The 25,264-nt window shown below is 46.3% G+C and overlaps 1 protein-coding gene across 1 annotated transcript; it reads left to right on the forward strand.

Moving 5' to 3' along the window:
• Nucleotides 1-200: 200 nt before the first annotated feature.
• SLCO4A1 (solute carrier organic anion transporter family member 4A1) lies at nucleotides 201-24,604 on the forward strand. Its single transcript, XM_065754602.1, has 13 exons — nucleotides 201-233; nucleotides 8,133-8,219; nucleotides 11,827-12,729; nucleotides 13,517-13,607; nucleotides 14,415-14,536; nucleotides 14,762-14,873; nucleotides 19,035-19,189; nucleotides 19,851-20,046; nucleotides 20,597-20,762; nucleotides 21,400-21,572; nucleotides 21,890-21,954; nucleotides 22,139-22,287; nucleotides 23,096-24,604. Exons 3-13 carry the CDS (start codon nucleotides 11,967-11,969, stop codon nucleotides 23,243-23,245), a joined length of 2,142 nt encoding a protein of 713 aa, XP_065610674.1. The 5' UTR covers nucleotides 201-233; nucleotides 8,133-8,219; nucleotides 11,827-11,966; the 3' UTR covers nucleotides 23,246-24,604.
• The last annotated feature ends 660 nt before the right edge of the window (nucleotides 24,605-25,264 follow it).

The raw sequence follows: 25,264 nt of genomic DNA on the forward strand, positions 1-25,264 counted from the left end.
CCCTCCTTCCTTTCCCTTTCTCCCCCTCCTTCTCCCTCCACTGCCCCCCAACCATCCTTCTCCTCTCCCCCCGACCCTCTCTCCCACTTTCACTTTGCCCTCCTCGTCCCCTCTCCCGCGGCCGCCTCCGATTGGAGGAAGCTCACGTCCATCAGGACTCAATGCCCGCCCCTTCGCTGCGAGCAGCCGGGCGCGGAGCGGCGACGGAAGGACAGCGGCGGCGGTGGTGGCAGGTACTGGGACACCGGGACCGGGACCGGAGAGATGCGGGAGGGATGGAGGACTGTAGGAAGGATGGAGGAGCGCGGAGAGGGTACCGCGAGCTGCTGGCTGCTCCGTGATACCGGGAGGGCTATGGATGCACCGGTGAACCGGGGACGGTGCGGGCTTTGGGGGCGGTGGGACCCCCAGTGAGATCCCATTCCCCACAGCTCTGCACCGCGTGGGGAGCTCCGAGGCGACGGGGATGGGCGCGGGAGGAGCCGCAGCGTGGGAAAAACCCCGCAATGGGGATGGGGGGAACGGGGATGGGGAACGGGGATGGGGGGAACGGGGATGGAGGTCTCCTCGGGGGGCCCGGGGAGCGGATGGGGCCGTGCGGGTTTTGTGTGGTCATCGTGTGCGGAAACGCGTCTCGATTCAAGAGGGAAAAAAAAAAATAAATCAGCAGAATAGCCACACGCGCGTCGAGACTTTCCATTCGGTCTTTCAGCGTGATGCTTTCAGAACAGTATTTTTTTTACCACCGTGTAACTGAAATTCGTCAGGACTGAATCATTTCTTATTTTTCTTGCCTCTCCCCCTCCCCCCCCCCCCGTTATCATATCTCTACGGGAAAGAGGAGTGGAAAGTAGAAAGAGCTAGCAAGGAGGTATGACACAGCGATGCTTACAACAAATAAAAGTGATGTTAGTAATACCGACATCCTTTTTTCGAGGGAATAGTTGACTGAGTTAGAGAAGGAGGGCACAGGCAGCACGCTGGGCTGAAATTGAGGCGCTCTCGTTGTCTGACCTATATTATTTTTCTAACCTATTTGCTCAGTTGATATGGATCTGTAGTAGTGTTGTAATAAAAACTTGCTTTTCAGCTCTGAGGGCTCAAAAGGCTCTTGTGGACATCGATCACATGAGTTGGTTGCACGTCCCGTTTATAACCATTCTATAGGCAATGCGCTACAAACGTGAAGTTGTCCCAGTCTGGCACCTCCTTTTTATTAATCTTTTTCTCCTATTTCTGGGCTCCTACATATAGAGATCCTTGGCTGTTAAAAGCGCGCATTGAGACTGCACCTGATGGGGAACCAACACAAAGGAGGTCTTTAGAGATTTGTGCCTTGAGCTGTTGTAAACGTGAGAAAGGATGAAACGGGGCTGGCGGGGAGGAGGGGGGGTTAGTCAAAAAGCGAAAAGAAAAAAAAAAGGGAAGCTATTTTTATGCAAAGAGGTCCAGCTTGCAGGCTACCGCAAACGATATGAAGCTCTGCTCGCAGCCCTCTGCATTGGGGCTGACCCCAAACAGCTCCCCCGTACTCGGCACGGTGTGGTGCGAGTGTGCCCAGGTGTGCCAGGAGATGTGCACCAGTGCACATCCTGCCCTGGGATGGCAAACGACTCTGGAGACAGCAATTGATGCCAGTGGTAGTTATTTCTGGCTCTGGGTACTAGGAACTACCTGAGGAAGTGCTTACTAGAAATCTTTGCAGGGATTAGAGATTCACAGACAAGAGGGAAGATAGAATCAGCCATTAACAAAAGAAATAACCCCTGTTGTAGGAAGATCATCATCCATCTGCTCTCCACCTCATGATTTCCAATTGCGAACCCCTCGAGGCAGCCTTAGCCTCTTTTGTGCGTCTGAAGCATGCTGTTTTCCTGCTCCTGGATTGGGTCTTCACACCTTGCAGCAACCTAAAATGTGACTCATGGCTCTGCTTTGTGCCGATCAGTCTGCTCTTTCCCCACTGAGCTCTTGTTCTGCTCCCCTTCACTGAGTGTGCCAAACCCTGCAACCTGCCTTGCCCTGGAGGCTTGGTCACAATTCATGGCTGAAAGTGTCAAATTCTCTGTTTTGACATTTGGGTTTGCGGGCTTCTTGGTTCTGTACTCTGAGCTCCTGCTTAAACATTGATTACTCTGACCCTGGGACGTTTAAGTCTTTCACAATCCCATTAATGCAATGATGAGCAGTGAAAATGCTTCATAAGATGTCAGCAGAGCTGACAGCCTGGTGCTGGCCCGTTAGGATAGTGAGGAGCTGGACATGGTTTCAAGGGGAAGGTTCCCTTCCCCCTTTGGGTACTATTCTTGATAAGAGGATGTTGTTGCAGCAGCATGCAGAGGCTGCTACCCACACGTGGGGTGGGCAATGCTCTGAAGAGCACTGATATTCTGGTCTCTATTTCAGTGCCTGATGTGAAATGAGTCCTGCTTTCCCAGGACTCAAGAACTGTGTTATCTGGGCCCAGTTCAGGGTTGATCACTGTGCCGAGGAGCAGAACTGGGACAACAGCAGCTCTGACCACATCTCTTCCTGCCCCACGCTTGGCGAGTAAGCACTACATTTCAGCAGCTCCCCCAGCTGCCCTAGGAGCTGCTACTCTCTTTGCCTTTTTCAGAATGGATTTTAGTGCTAGACCGCCCCATGACATAATTAATTCTGTTCCATCTTGGCCTTGAGTGACATCCCAATGATGCAAAACTGGGCGATCCAAGTGCAAAGAGATTCTGCCAACACTTTCCATGGAAAGTGCTCTGAGGGAGCACTCATCTGATTGATGAATCCCAGGCAGAACTGTCCATCCCACACCAGAAGTTGGGATGAGTGATTGTAGATGAGTGCTCAGAGAGGGCCACTAACTGGTGGATTTTACATCAGATCTTGTTTATACTGAGTAGAGCTTGAGATAAGTAAATGTAGTATTTATTATTGACAGAATGATGTTATTCTAACTTTAATTCCAAGCATGAAAATGAAATGCTGACAAGCTTTGTTTAATCACTGCTCAGTGGTATGGAGTTAGGGAGTCATTTTAATGTGGAGAAAGCAAGGCCAAACACTTCTTTTCCCAAAAGATACTTTGACTTTGCAATGCTCTGGCTGAAAATAATCCAAGAAAAAGTACTTTTTGGCTTTTTTATAGATACACTTTCACGTTTGTGAACACAAGTGCTTCAGTCACACTGAGATAGAGGTTAATTTTCTAAAAGGCAGTAAGAGATAAAAAATAAATATACATCTAGATTACAGAGTTCTGTTAGGTGATCCTAGCCCACGGTACAGAAATAAACAGTTCCCCACGACATCTGAAGAGCACAGGCTCTGCTCATTTTTCTGTTCCCTTGCATCCTTTTCTATGAAAACTGCATCACTATTTTTGACCTACCATCTTCCAAATAAAACAGATTTTGAACTTTTAATTCAAGCTTGCTCTTACCTCACAAGCTCCACAGAAAACAGAAGCCCTGCTCCTTGTGGGACTGACCTGCTCCTACTCCCCTTTGGTTAAATTGAGGCCAAGGCAGATGCCATAGGGCATCAAGTTAGCATAAGAATTCCCTCCAAAAGGGGTTGCCTGTCAGTGCTTTCAAAGCAGCTTTAAGCTCTTCTTTATATTTCTGGAGTGGACTCAGTGCTGGGGAGGATTTTGACCCTTCAGGCCAGATGTGGGGCTCAGATACAGCATGGCCCCACAGCCCTCGAGAGCCCCTTAGTGTGATTTCCTCTTATTTGATGGAAAACCTTGAAGGGAGTACTTTAAAATGCTGAAGAAATTGAATTAAAATGACTAAGTAGGTAATCAGGCTGTGTTCATGCCTCACAGGACTCTGGGTGCTGTGGGAAGCAGGCAGGTCCTTAGCAAGGCAAACTGAAAAGTTTCTGAGTCAGAAATAAGAGCCACACCGTGCTGCTGCATGGGAGCTGGGATCCCGTAAAGGAGTTTTCAGATTTCCAACTGAATCTGTCCCCTCGCAGCTGCTCTCTGAGGCTGCAGTTCTCATCCATGAGAGCACGGAGGGTACAAAGCAGAGGCAGTGCCCACAGCACACAGGGACAGCAAACCCCTCTGAATTCCAGCAGATGTTTTGGGTTGACAATGGGAACATTATATGCCTGTTTATTCCTTTATCTCAGGAAGAAATACCATTTGGCAGCAATTTGTTCCCTGGCAGTGGGAATGAATTGCTGGCCTGACTGAGCCTTGTGAGAGGAGAGTAGTACCACCCTGCAAGAGCTTTGCAAAGCCAGCAGAGTTTGTGCTGGCAGAGAGCACATATACCCGTGCATGCACCATCCTCTGTGTCCACCTTACCACATCATCTGTGCTGGTGCTGATCTGTGCTGATGGCTTTAAGCAGTTTTTCACTAGCATCTCCCAAAGGGATCTCGTGATCAGCAGTGATTTTTATTTCTTGCTCTCAGCCACATGGAAGCAGCAGGACACTGGGGATAACACACGTGCCCGTGTGCAGCCTTCTGTGCTTTGTGGCCATCCCTGAGACGTTTTGTGCCTTCTGCTTGAAGTCATGGCTGCAGCCATGACAGGAGCTTGCAGCAAAGACATTGGTGAGGGCTCAGCACTGAACACTTTGGAGGTTTCTAGGGAAGTGATGATTGCAGGCTGGCTTCTCGAAGCCTCATAAGATTCCCAGGACATAATATTCACCACGCAGCTTCTGCCTGTCCCCATTTGCAATGTTCAGCAGTTCTGCACACTGCTAGTGTGCTGCTCTCAAGTTCTGACCCATTACCTTTGGGTCTGGGTTCCTGACCCCATCTCATCATTGCTGTAATTTGTGGTTACAGTACCAGTTTGGGATTTTGAGTCAGAGAAGGAAGATTCCTTTGATGGGGGTTGTCATTTCCTCTTGATTGCACAGTGAGGATGTGTTTTTTCTTAAAAGAAATCTCCAAACCATGATGTGTCAAGATCTAGGGTGTTGCATGACCAAATGGAAATTAACCCCAATCTGATGTGGGATATAAGTGGGTGAAATACGAGGATTTTGTTTAGCTCATTGTTTGAGAGCAGATAGTGAGTGCTTGGTGCCAGGAGACTTCGAGGAAGCACACAGTCAGAAGTCCCGCAGCTACCTGACCCTGTGCACTGGTCTGGTCCAAATGCCTTTGTGTCACATCAGCCTTGTGCCAAAGGGGTCATTTTGCACCATCTGGCTTTGTGCTAGATCAAATACTGTTTCTGTTGTTGTAGCTAACAGGAGACCAGAGTATATTCAAAATAATATGCTTGGCTAATCCAACAGAAATATGATTATGTGCCCCTTCCTGCTACAGCTCATATCTGCACTAATGGGTGATTTAGAAACAGAAAAAATAGTGATGGTGGAGACATGGCTGGAGAGCCATAAACAAGCTGGACCTGATGATCTTTTCACAGTGGGCAGGAGAGACAATAGGAGTGTCCAACTCCAATTAGATGCTTAACTTTTAAACAAGTAATTAAGAGAGAAATCCCACTTTTAACACAGAATGGCATCACAGGGAGTCATCTGGGACAGAGAAGCCAGGGTTATTTAACTGTATGTTTTGCATGCTGTAGTACCTTCTTAGGTGCTCATCTGAGGTTAACAAAAAAAAAGGAACAGCTGGAGTTCTATGGTCGGGTGCCAAATGGCCCATTTCAAGCAGCAAGTTCATTTAAGTGCTGTCTGGGAGTGCTGTGCTGTTCCTGAGCTTGGCAGGAATCTCAAGACTAATACCTCAGAGGATTAGAGAGCATCACTGAATGTTAAACAAGATCCAGGCTAAGCGGTGTGCACCAGTGAGCTTGTGCTCTGGAGGATGTTTGGGGAAGCTATTACTTGCTGATCTGGAAAAAAAAGTGAGCTTGTGTGGGAAATACTCATCCCTCAGCTGAATCCTTCCTGAATTGGCTGTCTCTCCACCCTTCTCTCAGCCCACCTTGTGGACTCATGCTCTCTGAGCATGATGAGTGTTGGAGGATGCCTGATAATCAGCATGTTGTGGGTTGATTTGAGGGTTTTGTTTTTGTGTATTGTGTTGTTTTTTATTTCCTGTGATGTGTTTATCTCTTCTACTGTGCTCTCTTCATCCCTGTATCATCTGGCTTAGGACAGGAATTGGGTGGGAATCCAGCCTACCAACATGGCATGGAGCTGGAGAACATGTCTTAGAAGGCTCTGAGCTACAGATGTCCTGCAGCCTGTCCTCTGCTGGTAGAGCAAATGGCCCATGGTATGTGGCTGGCCCCAGAAAGCCCACCTGCTATAGAAAATAGCTGCTGGAATGCAGTCTTTTCCCAAGAAGAAGCAAAACATGAGTTAATCTGGATGCTGACATGCAATCCCAATGCCCACAGTGTGTAAAGGTTGTATAGAGGCTTTGTCCCACACCAAATCTTCCTCTGTGCAGGAATTCATAATGCCTGGGGTTTCATGTAGATTTCTTCCCATGCTGCAGCAGTAAAGGAAAATGTGGAAATGTGCATGTTTCCATAGATTGCTTTGGGTGGGCTTTTTTGTATGGCTGACACTTTTAGGAGGGGCAGTGGTCTGAGCTAAGGGTATGGGTAGTTTTGGCTGCAAGAACAACTACATTTCTGCAATTGCTATGTTACAATAAAGCCAAAACGGAGCAGCTTGGTGTAGTACATGAATTGATCATTCAGGGGAAAAAAAGCCAGATGGAGGGATCTCAGTGAAGAGCCCGTTCCAGCAGCAATGCAACAGAGAAGCATGTGGAAAGACATGCAGAGGCTTTGCTACTCCAGCAATGACTGTCGCTCTCTGCTTATGAAGAGGATGCACTAATGACATATAAAGTTATATGTTGACACCTCATCTTACTGGTGCCAAATCCACCCGTTTGTGGCGGAGCTTCCACAGAGTTTCAGGGTATCATTTCCCTTTTTCTTTGCACCAGGAAGATTAAAGAAATGTTCCTGTAAATGGTGGTAGTTTTGGCATAATGATGTTGGATTTAGCCTACACTCGGTGTCCTTGCATTGTGTATCATGGGGTGCTGCATTTTTTTAATATAATTGCTCTGATCTTTAGGATGGTGTTTTTTCCTAATTTGGCTCTTTTGGTTTGGTCATCTCACCCAGGATTTGCCTGAACCATCATTTCTTGGAAGCAATAATGGATATGTATAGGGACTAAGTGGCAGTCACAGAGAACAGCCGACTCATGGTTCATGCAGAAACACTGTCCTGAATACTGAGCTTCCTTAAATGTCCTTAAGAACCCAAATGCTGGAAAATAATGTGTGTAGGTCTAGATCGTGGGAAAATACTGGTGCCTCATCCGTGGTGCTAGCGTGGAAACTTTCTCATCATTGATCCAACTTACAGGAAGGAAAAAGACATTAAAGCAAGAGTGACATTAGGGAGAGGGAGTTAGGCATTACAGCATAAAGGAACCTTTTGTCTGGCTAATCTTTGCTGCAGCAGAATATTGTTGCGTGGTTAAATCTGCTCTGTGTATTGGCACAGCAAGTTTTTGAAGATGGGCTGAGGCAGCTGCAGCCAATTGCGTTTGCACAGATAAGCTGGAACAAATAAGTAAGCTCAGAAAATCTGGCTAGATTTATCTTCAAAGCAATTTCCAGCAGCTAATTGAAAATTATCCAAGCCACCTTCCTGATTTCTTGCATATTATTGCATTAATTTGCCAGCGAGTGGAAGAGCGCTTGGAAAACATACAAAGGATTTTGTGAGTGCTAAGCTTTGCTAGTTGGACATTATTTAATTATAAATGTATCCTTGCTCCTGTGATAATTTAAAGCCAACTTCTGCTGCTAGGTTCTGTGCTTCAGAACCTCTTGTGCACCTGCAGCACTGTCACCGATGGGGAGCACAGCATGAGGTATCCATGAGCTATTTAGGTGTGTTTCTCATTCCTGAAACATCTGTGCACATGCAGAATGGTGCTGTTCCTATTGGAATTGCTGATGAAAGGCTCCTCCTGGCAGCAGCAGCCTCCCCCGTACCGCTGAGCTGAAGGGATGCTTTGTGAAAGTGTGCTGTAAAAGGAGGTCCTCACATCCCCGGGAGCTGAGTAGAGTTCCCCAGCTGCCAGGACAGCAATTGCAGTGTTGTACATCCAGAGAACAGCCCGGTCACCATGTGCCTTCTTTTATCTCCCTCTCAGCTGAAGCCAAACCTCGAGGACACCCATGTTCTCAGGACTGCAGTGTGGATTTGTCTCACTTCTGGGAAGCTATCCCCTCGTAAACTGGTGAGTGGATTACGCTTGATCCATATGGTGTGTGTCAGCTGCAGCAGAGAAATACCAGTAATCCTCCACGCCACGTGCAAGACAAATTCACTATTTGTTACTAAGAGAAATTAAGCATCCAAACCTTGATGAGTTTGTCTCTGCACGGAGTGATAGCAGAGCCTGGTAATTGGATGTGGGCCTTCCTGGAGGCAGGTTGGCCATAAAGCCAGGACAGGATCTCCTGTAGGTCAGGGAGAAGGTTGGCTGCTACCCACTGGTTTGCAGCACATTTTCGGATTACTTTTTTGCTCTTACCAAGCGTGTTGCCGTATGATTGAAGAAATCTGCCCCATGCTTGGGTATGGAAAGCAGAAATGATGAGTAGATGCTGTTTGCCACAATAATACCTCATGAAAGTCAAAAATCATAGAGTGGAGGGGAAGATTAACTACTATAGGGCATGCTTCAGCAAATAGGATTATTTCGCATGCCAGTTAGGAGTTAATTAGTAATATTAACCACAGGCCTCAGAAGAGACAAAACATGTTTTTAATGGGTCCTGTGACTTGTTAAATGATCACCTGATGAAAAGCTTCTAAGTTTTGCAGTTTTGCTATTTTTTTAATGCTCAGTATTGGGGGGACCTTTACGAATTTTGTTATAAGATACAGATCATGCTCTCATTGCCTTGCTACCTCTGTTGTGTTGATTTGGTATTGTTGGCATCCTGGAATGAGCTGTATGTCTTCAAAAATAATAACAATGAGTTAAACTTTTGCAGCAAAATGAAGACATCTATAGCTTTGAGGTAATAGTACTGGGAATGGTTCAGAGCAAGCAAGAACTCACCAGCTGAGTCATTAAAAACAGAGATGAATGAGAAGATGAATGGATGGATGAATAACGGATTGGAATATGAATAACGGATTGGAATATGGATGAATAACAATGATTAGGAAGTGTAAAGTATTTTTGTGTAAGTGCATCTTTTCTTCCCCTGAGGATTATATTTTGTCCTTGAAGTGGCACATGGCTCACAAGTGGGAAGATTCATCTTCTCAGTGAATGTGTCAGTTCCAGTTTGGAAACACTTGGCGAGTTAGCAGGCAGTATGGTGTGCACAGCATGCAGCATTGGGCTGCCTGCCTGGAGCACTGGGTGCAACCCATCTGTGCTGGTCCAGTGTGACGGGCCAGGACAGGGATTGGGGCAGAGTGTGAGGCTTCTGGGCACGGGGGAGGCATTTGTTGCTCCTGTGAGAGATACACTGAAAATGCTTCATCCCATTTTTACTGATAACTCAATAGGATTGAGTAACAAAAGTCGGAAGGGAGTATGCTGCAGTCACTTGGAGCTGGTGGCCAGACTCCTCCTCCTCCTACTTTAAGGATGGAAAAACTTCAATGCTAATCTCTCATCTCTTCCTGGCTCATGAAGTATGTACTGATGGAGGCATCCTGCTGCTGACAGAGGCAGTAAGAGCTCTTCCCCCTGCTGTGCCCCTCTGGGAGCTCTTGGCTCTCCATCGTGCAAGTTAACAACATGAGATGGGCTTTTTTATCTGCTAAAATTGGTGCTAGCAAAATCAGTTCCCAGCTAAGCATCTTCCTTCATGAATGTAGTCAAATGTATTGTCAACTTTGTGCGATGCGGGGAAGCATGCAGCTGCCGTCTGTTGATTTACACTTTGGTACATGACCCGCTCTGCTCCTTAATGCCTGATCCAACAGCCAGTCATCCCTGCTGAGTTTAATAAAGTTAGAGTGCTAAAGCACTCTTCTTGATTGTTTGCAGTATTGAAAAGATGAGAAAAATAGATTTAGAGCCGCAAGAGCGATAGGGACGTTGGAGGGACAAAAAAGTGAAAAATTATTGGTCTTACATCCAAGCTGTTATCCTTGTATGCTAACACATTACAAAAGTCTGTCCCTGCAGATAGATTTCAAAGCCTGCAGATAGTTTTTGTGTTTCCATGTGTTAGCAGTAGCCTGCAGGTTTCAGTGCTGACAGCACCCACAGACACAGCTCTGGGTGCAGCCGTGGCCCTTTGGCTGTGAAACTTACACTTCCTCTGTGCTACCATCAAATTCCTACAGAAATCTGGACCCTGATGTAATCAGTGACCTCTGATCCCCAGAAGATTACAGTTATTTGCAAATGAAAGGCCTCGTGCACTGCTGGGTGCACCTCATCTGCTAAAGGACCAGTGCTGTTGTAGCACTACTGGCATACATTTATATGGGGTGTATCCTCTGGCTTTCTGGGATGGAGGCATGACCTTGATGATCTTCTAAGCATCAAATTCTGCAAGTCCAGCTGCCCTGGTGCTTTTAAGAACCAATGGTAGAGGTCAAAAAATTCTGCTGTTAACAGTAACGTTCCTGCATCATTCCCAGGTTACAGCAATCTGAACATGGCTCATCTTATTGGGAAAACAACCTCCCCTTTTCTCCCGTTCCCTCTGATGAAGCTGATGGCAATCTGAAGGGAACATTTTTATACGAGGTCCTTGAATAAATATTGGCTACAAATGTTGGAAAATTCTGGATGCTTTGAAAATATTCTGTAATAAAGAATTCCTTGTCCGGTATTTGTTGTGTATTTAAGATCTGCATTCAAAGGAGGAGTTTCTTGTTGACATCATTTATAGTTCAGCCAATGCATTTAATTAAAAATAGTCTTTTTTTTTTTTTTCCTTTTTCATTTTCTTTTCTGTTTTTCTGCATTGTTGTGGCACTGGGATCCTAGAACAGCACAGGGACTATTTGAGAGAAGGCAGCCTGCATTGGTAATCAGGTTAGCACCAGCTGCCTGTGCCCTCCAGCTTGCTCTGCAGCGGCACGTAGTCTAATTAGTTATAGAAAGGGTTTTACTGAATGTCTGTAAACAGATCTCAGGGCCTGGGATAAAATCAATCCAACTGTGGAAACTTCTCAGGATAATTATAAACTGTTATTAGCATAGTGTGAAAGAGAGACCAAAGGACATTTAACAGTGGGAAACTTGTAGCTTTCCACAGATTTCTCTGCAGGAGAAATGGAAGGCAAAGAGGCTATGCCTAGCAGTGGAAAGGGCCATCATCAAACTGGGATCACCTTCAGGGAGCAGTGATGAAGGGTTTCAGCAGGCAGGGAGATGGTCTTTAGTGTAGATTTATAGTGGTCATCTTTTAGGATAAGAGATGATGGCCTTAAGTTATGCCAGGGGATGTTCAAGTTGGATATTAGGAAACATTTATTCTCCAAAGAGCAGTGATGCAGTGGCACAGCTGCCCATGGAGGTGGGGTGGTCACCGTCCCTGGAGTCATTCAAGAAGTTTAAAGATGTGGCATTGAGGGACGTGTTAGTGGGATAGTGGGGTGGGCTGGGGTTGGACCTGGGGATCTGGAGGTCTTTTCCAACCTTCACAATTCTACGATTTTGTAAGTATAATTTTCTTTTCTGTACCATTAATAGAACCCCAGCACCTGAGGTACCAGCACACTGCACAGTGAAACACTGGTACTTATTAAAAAAAAGTAAGTACTGGTACTTATTAAGAAAAAGTATTCTACAAAAGGAAAAACAGTTCTAGGTTTTAGTAGGGCTTTATATAAAAGTATATGTAAAATGTCTCTATTCACAGAGCACAATGGTCCTGGCTCAGCCCTCCGCCATCTAATGTGCATGCCAAACATCGCAGCCCTGCAGTAAGTGCACCCTCACCATCCACAGAGCAGCCCCGACTGCAGCCACCAACACTGGACCCGATCTGCTGTGCCATTCATGGCAAAGCCCCATCACGTAGCGGGAGAGAATGGCTTCCACTTCTCCCAGGCACTCATCTTCCCCAGCCCATCCCCTACGGGCGAGGACAGCTCAGCCTTCGATTCAGCAAGTGGCACACCACTGAGCAATGGCACACCCAGCCACGCCGAGTCCTGTGGGCTGCCCCTCTGCGAGGCCAAAGGCGTTAAATACATCTCAACTGAGCAGGAGGAGCTGGCGTGTGGCTGGGGAGGGTTCACCCCCGGCTGCTTGCAACTTTTCAACACCTCCAAGGGCGTTTTGTTCTTCCTCTGCGTGGCTTCCTTCCTGCAAGGCATGACGGTGAACGGCTTCATCAACACGGTCATCACCTCCATCGAGCGCCGCTTCGACCTGCGCAGCTACCAGAGCGGGCTGATAGCCAGCTCCTACGACATCGCAGCCTGCCTCTGCCTCACCTTTGTCAGCTACTTTGGGGGGAATGGCCACAAACCACGGTGGCTGGGCTGGGGCGTGCTGGTGATGGGCCTGGGCTCCTTGCTCTTCGCCTTGCCCCACTTCACCACGGGCCGCTACGAGGTGCGTTCCTCGGCCGAGGTGGGCATCTGTGCTGCCAACCAGAGCCTGCCCTGTGCCATGGCCACCTCCAGCCTCTCCAGCTATAGGTTCATCTTCATGCTGGGGCAGTTCCTGCATGGGATGGGAGCCACGCCGCTCTACACGCTTGGCGTCACCTATTTAGATGAAAACGTCAAGACTAACTACTCCCCCGTGTACATTGGTGAGTGGCTGCCAAAGGGGGTGGGGGGAGGCTTGCTCCATCTGCCTTGGCACCCCTGGTGCTTTCACAAGAGGTGCTCCAAGTCTTTTGTTCCTGATGACAGACACAATGATTAGTAGAGAGAAGCAGCTGTTCGGGAGGTTTTCATTATTTTTTCCATCTTCCTGTTACTGGCAGGCAGGCACTGTGAGTGCAGCTGGGCATTTTTGCTCCTGCAGTCCTGCAGAGCAGGAGGTGCCGTTGTTCCTGGCACAGCCGTCTGCTGGAGACAGTCCCTCCTGTGTGCATGGCATTGCCTTCTCTGGCCAACAACCATGCCCATGCAAAACATTGCCCTTTCGGTGCCAGAGCATGGGAGAAATGTTTGCTCAGATGCTGCTGGTGCAACATATAGTGCAGCTTCACTGAGAAAGGATGCTCCATTTGTAGATTTGTAGAGTTGGAAGGGACCTTCAAAGGCCATCTGTTCTGACCCTCCTGCAATGAACAGGGACGTATACAACAGGATGCTCAAAACCTGGTCCAGCCTGACCTTAAATGTTTTCAGGACAGAGCAACCACTACCTCTCTGGGCAACCTGTTCCACAACAGACCCAACAAAAGTGTCTGTCCCCTCTTTAGATATTGAGAGGTTGCTATGAGGTCTCCCCAGAGTTTTCTCTCCTCTAAGCAGTTCATTCCTTGGCACTGCACTGCTGGTTATGTAGTGGGTGTCAGCATTCCCCATCAGCAGCACATCTGCTGTAGTGCTGCAGGTTCTCTTAACACCATTTGTTTTCCCTTTCAGCTGTTTTCTACACTGCTGCAATCCTTGGGCCTGCAGCGGGTTATCTGGTAGGAGGAATGTTTCTAAATATTTATACTGAAATTGGCAGAGAGTAAGTCGCTAAAAAATAATCTTGTTCCTTTTCCTTTATGCTGTATGTTTCCTTTGGGGTGGAAAAAAGTCCAGGAAAATAACCCAGTGGCTGACTGGGAAATGCCTGCTGTGTTCAGCTGCATTTCCGGGGGGGGGGGAGGGGGGGCTGAGGCTAGAATGGTTGTTTGCATTAATGTTGTCTCTGGAAGAAAATTGCTCATGAACCTGTCAGCCTAAATCCTTCCTTATGCTGCACTGCCTGCTCTAACAAGGCTGGGAGCAGCAGGTGAATTTTTTGAATGAATTCCCCCATCAGGCCAGGCTGCCAGCAGTGCTGCTTTTCCTCATGGTTTTCTGGCCACGATGCCTGATCCCTCTTTGTTGTTTATTGTTTGTGATTTATTTTATCCCCTTCTAGCCTACAGGCTCTTTGGCAGATGAATGGGCTAAAATGGTGGAGTGGGTTTTTGGGGAAGGGATGGGTTATTTCTATCAGCTGTCTTGCCAAAAAGGTGGCTCTGGGATGGAGCAAAGATCACTGCAACCCTCAAAGCAGAAATGAAATGGGATGAGGCAAAACATGCAAGCTAGAGATGAAAAGAGAAATAAATGATGTCATTTCTCAGGCTCATTAAGTGCTGTGCTCTATAGTCAAACAGGACAGACAGTGGACATAGCAGAACCCTCCAGGAGAGGTCTCCTTCACTGATGTCCCCCCCATTTCCCCAGCCCTGGCCAGATTTAGCAAGGGCAGCTCCCAGCTTTCCCCCTCCGTTTCAAACCGCCACCTCTCTCCTTTGTGTCCTTTTGGGTTTTTCTCTTGCAGTATTGACATCTCCCCAGAGAACACGCTGTGGGTGGGGGCATGGTGGATCGGCTTCCTGGGGGCTGGAGCAGCCTCACTCCTCATCTCCATCCCCATCCTGGGCTACCCCCAGCGCCTCCCAGGTAGGCATCCTGCATTGGTGGGGCTGTGCCTGCACCCTCCTATTGCTGGAGAGACAGGGGCGGTCATGGAGGACAAGCTTCTTGTCTTCAAATTGTAATAAATACATTACTTTCACCCCTTGGCTCTCCCAGGTGCCTGTTTCCCTGCTGCAGATCCACCCCTTTGGTAACATCCATGTCTCCCGTCTCACCTGCTCCTTGTTCCCATTTGCCTCTCATTTGCAGGGTCCCAGCGGTATATTGTTATGAGGGTGTCAGAGGCTCATCAGCTGAAGGATGGCAGCCACAAAAAAGCGTCAGATCCAGACTTTGGGAAAACAGTTAAAGACCTACCTCGGTGAGAAAGCTGCTCCAGAGGGTGATGTGCAGGGAGCCGACTCATTTTGGTAGAGGCAGTCATGTCCTTCACTGTCTCTTTCAGGGTTTTTGTTTGTTTGTTTGTTTTGCCTTTGTGTCTTCTGATCCCATTGATGTGCTGCTACCTCTTATCTCTCCTGCAAGGCAGTGATTCAGCAGCATGTGAAATCCCAGGGCATATCATATGGGCAAGCACACTTACACAGGCTTAGTGGGAAATGGTTTAAAGGAATACTAGAGCGTTGGGTAAAAACAAGTAAGAGGCCAAAATGAAATCAAGTCTTGGGTCTTTGAAATCCTTTATGATTTTCTGTTGTTGCTGTTTTGAGTTTTATTTAAATGGAGGTGCTCCTCTGTTTATTTGGCTTGGCTTCAACTGAGCATGGAGCTGAGGGTGTTGCGGAGAGACCTGGGCATCACTTCATTTTGGATGGTGAGCTTGCTATCAGGCTTTTCATTTTTGCATTTCTCCCAGGACCTTTCTTAGGGAGGAGTTTTATCTGCACGTGATGGCTGACATGTTGCTGCCAGTGGTTATTTCAGAACTTTGTGCAGGCAGAGGAGGGCTGAAGCAGGTGCTCAGTGCAGGAGCTGTCAGCAGCACTCCATCCATGTCATGTAATGCAGGAACTCACATAGTGAAGGGCAGTTAAAAAACCTGGAGACCTCGTGGGAAGTTTACCAGGGGTTAAGGCAGTTTCATGAAGAATATTACATGGAATAGATTTCAATACTGTTATTAAATGGCATTCTTGACTTGGTGCCATTTTCCAAGGTCATGACTTATTCTCCACACGGAAATTAAATTCAAAACCTGCATTTAAATGATGGTAAGATTGTGACTGAAACCAACACAAACTGGGCAGCAGGGAGGGATGAATTTGATGTTTTGTTTTTTGATTGCTTACCTTGAAGAAAGCTCCTACTATCCTATGAGGACTGTCCTAGCAGTGGTTAGAGGTGTCCTGGGAGCATCTTCCTTCACACCTCGTGCACTAAGAATGAGCATTGCAGCCAAGTTGGTTCATATCACACCATTCAGATCAGTGTAGATCTTACTGTGCTTTTTTCTTGTTTTAAAACCTCAGAGATTTCTTCTCTTTTGAATGCAAAAACCCAGCAGATATTTGTGTTCCCTGGTTTTGATTAATAAAAGGGAAGTGCCTTAAAGGCTTGCTGTTCTGGAAACTTCCATTAAAGAGGAGACCACATCTGCGTGCAGCTCTTGGGTACGTGTGGCCCTACTCACAGTCCAAGGCCAGAGGACACTGTTGCTTTTGTTTGGGTGAAGGGTTGACTGCTACATATTTTCTTACAGTACGGACCGTATGAGTCTCACAAAGATAAAAAGAAACACAGATGAAATAGAATACTATTCCACAACATCAGGTCTTTTCTAAGAGAGAGCTTAATGCATTGCTGTATTCACGGTGCTTCCCAAAAGCAGGAGTGTACAGGAACAAAGCCCAGACAGCTTAAGCTTCTGCCCTTCTTTTCCTTCTGCTTCTGTATGATTGCCCACATGAAACATCCTCTGAAGTCAGAGCAAGAGAGTTCAAAGAGAGGACACATAGGGTGACACCAAGGCAGGATAGAAGAGTTGCTCCTTACTAGCAAGTAAGGCAGAGCTAGAAGATCACTCATTGGTTTGCTAAACTCACATCTTCAGGGCAGAAAGATGCAGCCAATATCTCACTTGTCTTCTTTGGGCTACTAGGCAGGTCGGGGCTTTGGCGTGTGTCACAGCCTTACTGGTGTTGGTATGGTAAGGACAGGATGCTTTTCATTCCTATGGGACATAAATGCTCTTGATCCCTTTGGTAGTGGTGGTGACAGCAGGCACCATTTCTGTGTGCTGGATAAATCCCTGTTCACAAGCTGTAAGATTGCATCTATCACTCTTGACTACTAGCACGTGGCTGTGTGGTGTTAGAGTATGGCAGCCTGCTGTTCTGGGCGAGCAGTGCTCCTCAGGTGCATTCCCTGTTAACAGAACCATTGCAAGAGGAGAGGGTGCCCACATGTGCTTGTACGAGTAGAGGTCTTTAGGATGAGGCTTTTATACATAGTAGGACAATTCTGGTAGTGCTGAACTCCCTGAAATCACTTTGGCTGCAAAAACTGAGGACAGCCAAGACTTCTCGAAAATTATGTGGTTTCTGGGTGTGACTGAAGTCCTGCTGCTAACAATGAAAAGATGTGTTGACTTTGTTGAGGTTTTATACACAAACACATCTTCCGTCTGCAAACAAGAAATGACGCAAGTCTCTAGCCACTGCTGAAAGTTGTTCCTCTTAATTTTCCTACCTGCAACCTTTGTCCCACAGGCACAAGGTAATGCTTTTGCCAGGGAGCCACTCACCTCTTTTCTCTTGAACTGTAAATGTTGAAGGCATTGTACATATTCTACAGCAGTCACAAGACCCACAGAAGTGTTTTCTAGCTAAGAGATTAGGGTTTTTTCTTCTGAAAGTATCACAGTTGAAAAGACCATTCCTGCTAAATAGTTTAGTAATTTAAGATAATCCCAACTGTTAGACAATGGTTATTATAAAGCCCTCTGAAATCAAGATGTAAGAATGTGTCATATAACTGTCTTTCAGCCTCTTTGTTCTATTGATATAGTGGAATTGTCCATTCGGGTAAAGTCAGGTACATCCCTAAATTCCTAGCATATTTGATGCTGAGTACTGCACTCACACTTGGTGGTACTGTGGTAGATTATCTCCTGTTTCACATTTCTTCCCAAGCAGAAGCTGTTAATTGACAGTGCTCTTCAATTCAGTGAGCATCCCTCCCAATCCCAGTTGCTGCTGCTGCATTGTGATGATGGGTTATGGCACAGCCATACTTCTGGTAGTGTAAACAAGGCAATTTGCTGTTCTAGTCTGGGCAAAACTTGGGGCAAGTTATGTGGCAGAATTTCAAGCTTGTTACAAAATGCTCCCTCCAAAGCAGCTCTCTTAGTCCAATATCCGAGATAGTGGGGAATAATTGAGACCATTCCATGTGCCTGAGGGTGTTTCTGTGTTTCAGAGATGGAATTATTGCTGGATCATCTTTCTGCATATAAATGACATATGGCAATTCTTCATGAATATCTCTGGCTCTCTACTAAATCCCAGTAGGGCAGAAATAAAATGTATTGTTTCGACTTAGACGTTAATCTTCACATGAAACTATGCCTAGATTGTGGGAGAAAGATTGCTTTCTGTTTTCCTGTGAGATGTAAGGTGTTTTAGAGGTGCTTCCTTCATACAGAAAGACTTGCTTGGTATTTCCCACAAGCAGTGAAACAGCCATGGTTGTAAGTGATAGTTATTCTCATGAGGACATGTGTGCACTTGAGAAACGCTTGTACGTAGGTATATAACACAATTTTGTTCCAGCTCATAAATGTTTTACTCAGGAGTCCCAGGATAACTGCCATTAGGGACTGCTACTACCTTGTAATAATTGAGATTTGGTATCAAATTATCCCCCCACAATTATCCCATGTAGGGGTGGAAGTTAATACTTGCTTTGTATCCTGGACCCTAATGTTGGAAAAGACCTAAATAAAGGTGGTAGTCATGTGGGCATCTTTAGTGCAAATCGCATTACACACAGTAGTTTTATTTGCTCACCCACGCCCCATGCATGTAGACCCATCTGGTGCCTTCATGAAGTCCACAGATAAAAAATCCCAGATTGTTCCCTCCAGTTTTAGGGATTTGGCTGACACTGCTCAGATTCTCTTGGATCCAACTGTCAGTGGGGCTATAAAAGCTGGCCAAGGTAAGCTTGTGCCTGAAGACAGTTAAGACCACATGGGGTCTAGCTGCCCAGTACTAACAAAAGCAGAAGGCACACAAGAGGCATTCTATCATCAGGCAGAGTTTAAGGGCAAACTTGATTCTAACCACTCAGTTGGATGGGGAGAAGTCAGGTGTCCTCAGCATCCTTCCTTGGCTGGTAGAACTCAGTAAGTTAGTAAGTTGAAGTGGAGAAGATCAATGCTCTTTTAAAAGCTTCTGTTGGGATTTTTCTTTCTAAGGGATGCAGTGTTCTGTGATGCTGCCCTGTCTTACATGTGGAGAGAGTACACCTGAAATCAGAATGTGCCACAGTGGTTCAATTCCGATATATTTGTCATTCCCAGATCAGTATTGCTGCTTCTGAAGAATCCCACCTTCATCTTCCTCTGCTTTGCGGGAGCGACAGAAGCCACCCTCATCGCTGGGATGTCCACATTTGGACCCAAGTTCTTGGAGTCTCAGTTTAGTTTAAGTGCCTCTGAAGCTGCTACCCTTTTTGGTAAGGAAATCTGGTTTTGCTGTGTTCTTCAGTCTTTCCTACAAACACAAGTGCACTGTAGCTCGTGTAGAATGAGACAAACACACTTTGGCATTCATTTACAGAAAGTTAATCTTCCACTATTAGGCAGTGAGGATCATTTCCTATTAGCATGTCTATACCAAGTGTGTTTTCAGAGCTCTGTCTACTTATATCAGCAAGAAATGCATCACTTCTGTAGCCATCTGTCAGACTTCTGTACATCTGTTTCACTGTAGGTGAAACAATTGTACTCAGTTCCTTCTTGGACATAACCAAGCAACATTAACAACTGCCTCTAACAGAAATACTTCGTCAGAAAATGGGAATATCTTCAATTAACTCTTGCATTTCAGACCAAGAAAGTTTGATCTGAGTTCCATGGGTTCCAACAAGCGTCAGTATTCATGATGTGTTCCTTAATCTGTCTCTTTTAAGGTCTACAGGGTTGCCTTACCAGGCTCAAACCACATTACCCTAGGAACTATGGAGGTCCACTTACTGTAGCAAACTTTCCTAAACTCCCACCAATGCAGCAGCCAAAGGTTTATTCTTATGCAGACAAACTGCATGTAAGATAAATGAGAAATTCTTTACTGGTATATCTAAATTTGTTCATATTTTTTTTGTCTCCATTTTCCAGGTTATCTGGTTGTGCCAGCTGGAGGTGGGGGCACATTCCTGGGAGGATTCCTTGTGAATAAATTTAAACTCCGCTGCTCAGGAATCATCAAATTGTGTTTACTTTGCACAGTGTCAAGTCTGCTAGCTATTTTCATTTTTTTCATTCACTGCCCTAACATGCCAATGGCAGGAGTAACCCAGATGTACAATGGAAGGTAATAACCACTTCTTGTACTGCGTAGCCCTAGTCAGAATATATCACCAAACTCATGGTACTGATGTTGGCCATTGCTTAGGGTTAGAGGTGGAAGATAATGTCTAGTCAGTCTTACAGGCAGATACTGAGGGTGAGAACCATGTCCCCAGAATACACGTCTCCAAACTTTTGCATTTAACTGGGGCTTTAAGCCAGCCAGAGTGTCAGCACCAGCAACATCTCAGTCTCTACTCTTCAATTGCCTTCCCAAGATCTCTCTCTGCACAAATAATGAGGATTACTTGTATAGGCGTGTATAGATTGTGGGATCTCCAGTTCAAAAGTAGATACCTCCTTTTGGTCTGGTCACTAAAGCATCCTTTGTAGCTACAGGGCTCAGCTTTTTTCATGATTACAAGTAGGTGAGATGAAACCCTCCCCAAGCCTGGTGTTACATTCTCTAGAGCTCTTTCATATCTCCTACCTTCCCCTCTTCTCATTCTTTACCCTTTTTCCTCATGGTGAACCATTGTGGGTCTCCTCACTGACTGTTCCCATTATCCCTTTAGCACTTTGCCTGGCAGTCAGCTGAACCTGACAGCAGTGTGCAATGCTGAGTGTGGCTGCCTGCAGGAGACCTACAGCCCTGTCTGTGGAAGCAATGATGTTACGTATTACTCTCCTTGTCATGCCGGCTGCAGAAAAGTGTCTGAAACCCTCAGGAATGGCAAGAAGGTATGTCCCACAGCACCATATATTGACAAGGCAGCAGCACATTATCTTTGGAATGTTTTGGCTGAATCTGCAAAAGCACACTCAGGTTTGGGCTTTGTTGCAAGTCAATGCAAAAGGCAGAGACAAAAAAGCTCAGAACAGATGGAGGATGCTCTCAGGCATCACCTGGCAAGAAGATAGAAGTTTCCTGGAGGCCACCCTGCTTTGCTGCCCCCAGCGTGCCCAACTTTGATTTTGCCCCACTCTGGGTCAAACTGTGCTGAAATCCATGGTACATCACTTAGGGAAGCAGGAACTTGGTGAGCACCTAATTCCTGTGCCGGTGTTTATGGGGCTTGATTTGGGTGGTCAGTGCACATGGTACACATTCACATACTTTCAGAATGCAGCTTATAGATACAGGCAAGAGCTCAAGATAAGTAACGATGACATTCGGTGTTTAAGTGTTTATTTCTGTTATTTAATAATCTGTTTTGAGATAGGTGTGTCAAGAATGCAGCCTGATTTCTTTTTCACTCCACACCGGGAGCAAAACCAGCTGCTTTCTGCCCTTTCTGAATTAATTTCTTTTTAAAGCCTGGTCCTGACCATCACCATGCTCTCCTCAGCAATCCTCTCACCAGCCTTTCTTTCCCAGGTCTACCGTGAGTGTAGCTGTATTGAGAAAACTCTCCTGCTCGGCCCTGGTGAGGCAGAAGCGGGGAAATGCACCTCTCCTTGCGCTAAAAGGACCCTGCTGCTCTTCTTCATGTTTGTGGTGATCCTCTTCACTTTCCTGAGCAGCATTCCTGCCCTGACTGCAACGCTGAGGTAAGCCCAGGATCCTCTGCGTGGAAGCCTCAGATATCCCATCTCCATTTTACAGCATTGGCACAAGCCCTGGGGAAGACATGATGGGAACTACCAGATTGGAAAGAGCAGGGCTAATTCCCTTCACTGCCTAGCTGGGAATGTGAATTTTAGCACTGGCAGCTCTTTCCTCTGACACCAGTCACCCAGTTTGCAGTGGCATGGGGATTACGTTGCTCTGGGACAGCCCTTGGTGTGCAGGGCATGGGAGATGGATGCAGGGAGAGCTGGAGCTGTGCAGCCTGGCAGAGCTGCTGAACTGGCCTCTTCTTCTCCAGGTGCGTCTCCGACAGACAAAGGTCATTTGCACTTGGGATCCAGTGGATCGTGGTCCGAACACTAGGTACGGTAGGTACAGAGCTGCACAGTGCATCTGTGTGGTCTGCTGGCTTTGCCCACACTGTTTCACGATCAAAAGAGGTTGGGTTGAAAGTGAAGGGGGTATGACATGAGGTGTTGAATGGAGGATGTTTTCCCTTGTTTGCTGTCCTTCAGAAAAATGCTTGATTGGTTCTGTCTTCCCACAGGAGGCATCCCTGGCCCCATTGCCTTTGGGTCAATGATTGACAAATCCTGCCTGCTCTGGCAAGACCAGTGTGGTGAGCAAGGCTCCTGCTATGTGTACCAGAACTCAGCGATGAGCCAATACACCCTGGTCACCGGGCTGGTCTATAAGGTGAGGTTGGTGTTTCACTCTCCGATCAAGCACATGTTTAGGAGGCAGACTCTCATGGTGGGAAACCATCTTACAGAACTGTGCTATGCCCATCTGCCCCCTTCTAAAGCCAAATTAGACCTTAAGGCGAGAAATATCCTCAGGGAAGGCAAAGCTTCTCTTGCTTCTCAGCAAGTAATAGTGCTCCAGGCACTGTTGTTCCTTTAAATTCTCATTACATTCCAGACTTACAACTAATGTTGCACCATAAGAAAAATCTCCTCCAAACAATTATTGAACTATTTTTGCTAACAATGAAGTAAAATATATAACTGCACTGTTAGTGAGTGAATAATGCCATTGTGGGCACACTGTAACTAACCATTTCCTGATCACTGCTAGAAAATATGAGGCCATAGCTGTCTGATTCCCATTTATTAGCTGAAAACCATCATTTCAACTGCTCCCAAGTAGGCACTTGATGTAGAGATCAGTGTTCAGCAGTTATTGTGATAAAGTGGCTTTCAAAATCCTTTGCACACTGAAGTGCTGCTTCACTGGTTTGCACCCACTGAGGGCTGGTTGTCTGTTTTTGGGGAGAACAGGGAGTAATGGGATATTAGGAAAGATTTCTTCTCAGAAAGAATGGTCAAGCCTTGGCACGGGCTGTCCAGGGCGGCGGTGGAGTCAGTTCCAGAAATGGCAGATGTTGCGCGGTGTGACATGGCTCAGTGGGGATGGGCTGGTGGTTGGGCTTAATGATCTCAGTGGACTTTTCTAGCCTTAATGATCCCATGATTCTGTGATTCTGTGATCTTGGTGGCTGCAGGTGCTTGGGACAACCTTCTTCACCATCGCCTGTGTGCTGTACAAACCGCCGCCGACAGAATCAGCCCCCAGCAGCTCAGACGCATCAGAAAATGTCAGTGGGGACCTCCAGGAAACCAAACCTTCACTCCCAGCTGAAGAGGATATATAATGTATATATGTACATGCCAGTGACTTTCTCAGTCTCAAAAATATGACAAAAAGACATTATGCAGCCCCGAAGGTTTTGTTTTTGTTTTTAATTAGTAGTTATGTTATAACTTTTTTTACTTCAAGAGGAATAATTTAATTGATCACTGGTGTTCTTGCTATTTTCTTAACAGCAGAAGCACATTTAAAGTTGTTTGCTGATGCAATATGCAGTTATTTAATTCTATTTAAAGAAAGGGCTACCATAGCTTTATTCTCTGTCTGTGACAAGCAAGGACCATGACCTCCGTGAGTGGAAACAGACACCAGTAACTCCAATGGAGTGAGTGGGGTTGAAGTCACTTGAGGATCCGGTCCCTAATATCTCAGCTGTAAAGCCAACTGTAGCAAAACTTCTGGTGAGACTTCCTTGCCTGAAAGGACAGCTGCTGTCCTGCAATCTGCATTGCAAAGAGAACCAGCCCTTAAACTCCTGGATGCAAAGCAGACATCCCAGCCAGCACTGTCTTACCGCATCACATCTGTTCCTGCTAGCATCCTCCAAACTTTTTGTTTAGTAGCAGAACATCTAGTTATGCAAGCTGGTATTCCTGTGCAATGGGAGATAGGTTTGGGATGAGGTTTGTCCAGCAAATCCATCAGTACACTACAGGCAGCAATCCCTGGGAGCTGCTGAGCACTGTACTTTGCTGCCTCATTTCCTGCCACATTTACAGCATGGTGACATTTCATTTTTCTGTTGTGTTATTCAAAGGTGATGCTTTCTGTAATGTCCTGTGCAAAACATGGTCGTGTTTCATGCTGTCTGTCGGATGCAGGAGGATGTGAGCTGTGAATCTATGCAGTACTTCTCTTTGGTTGCTCTGTACGATATCGGTTTGGGTACATGCAAAAAGTCAGAATGGATTTATTTTTTCTCTTGACTGCTATCTTAAGGGAGAACTCACCATAACAACAGACTGCTTTGTGGAAAGGGCATGCCAACCTACACCCAGTGTGGTGCTTTAAGCAGAGAGGGCAGGGTTCCCAAAATGGCCTTTGAGTGTGCAGCTGCAATACTGACCAGGGGTAAAGTGGGGGAATTTTGGCATCCAGCAAGCATTCACCTGGCTTCCCTCACAGCCCCGATCGGGTAGGAGGCTCCATCTGCCTGTGTCTGCACAGCCTCAAGGTCCAGGTACAGCTGTGGGGAGGTGGAGGGCTGTGGGCAGTCCTGGAGGTGCTACACTGAATCATCTGTTGAACAGGACGTACGTTACTGAGCTGCAGTGCTGGCACTGCTCTGTGCCAGGTGCTGCTTGGAATTGCTTTGTGGTTGTTTTGCATATTTTGTATATTTATGCCTTTGTACACAGACACGTAATGGACATTTTTTTTCCTTTGTCTGCTTAAACATTGTCAGCTGGTGCGGCATGAGGAAGGGCACAATGGGTACGGTGTGCAGGACAGCCCTGCTGTTCCAGGTGGGCAGGGTTGGACATGTGGATGCAGGAGCTGATCTCAGCATCACCCAGACACCAAAGGCTTCTTCACAACTTGGCCTGGTTTTGGAGGCACCTCCAGAAATGAGCTTGTCTCTCCTCTTTGCCCTTCCCAACTTACACGTTTTGGGTACATGCAGGGGTCTCCAAAGGGGAAAACGCATGAATGTATTATGGGAACATGTTTTATGTACGATGTATTTATGAAAGGTAGAAATTTTTTTAATATATAAATATATCTACAGATATCACAATGCAATCCTTGTGCTTATTAAATGAGCCTTATCTGAATGCGTTGTTTCCAGAGCAAAAGAGAACTTTGAGGGGAGGGGAGGTGTTATCCTGATGCTGTGGCACTGACGAAGGATGGATTTCAGGAAGTATTAACAAGGCACTCCCATCTCGTTAGCAGATTATGTAGGTGTACGGGTAACTTAGAATAAAATATTTGAGAATATGTTCCCTGGTCCCATATGAAGTATTATATAGCTATAAAAGGCCTAGAAATGTGATAGGTATTTTACAGGTGCTTGTGTGTG

This window comes from Cyrtonyx montezumae, unplaced genomic scaffold (assembly GCF_038088225.1).
Source record: "Cyrtonyx montezumae isolate F1298 unplaced genomic scaffold, pur_monq_1.0 scaffold_9, whole genome shotgun sequence".
Classification (NCBI taxonomy): domain Eukaryota; kingdom Metazoa; phylum Chordata; class Aves; order Galliformes; family Odontophoridae; genus Cyrtonyx; species Cyrtonyx montezumae.

Coding starts and splice junctions, on each gene's coding strand:
- SLCO4A1 (XM_065754602.1), top strand. CDS start 11,967: ATGGCAAAGCCCCATCACGTAGCGGGAGAGAATGGCTTCCACTTCTCC. Junction 14,537..14,761: donor CTACCCCCAGCGCCTCCCAG/GTAGGCATCCTG, acceptor TCTCATTTGCAG/GGTCCCAGCGGTATATTGTT. Junction 14,874..19,034: donor ACAGTTAAAGACCTACCTCG/GTGAGAAAGCTG, acceptor TGTCATTCCCAG/ATCAGTATTGCTGCTTCTGA.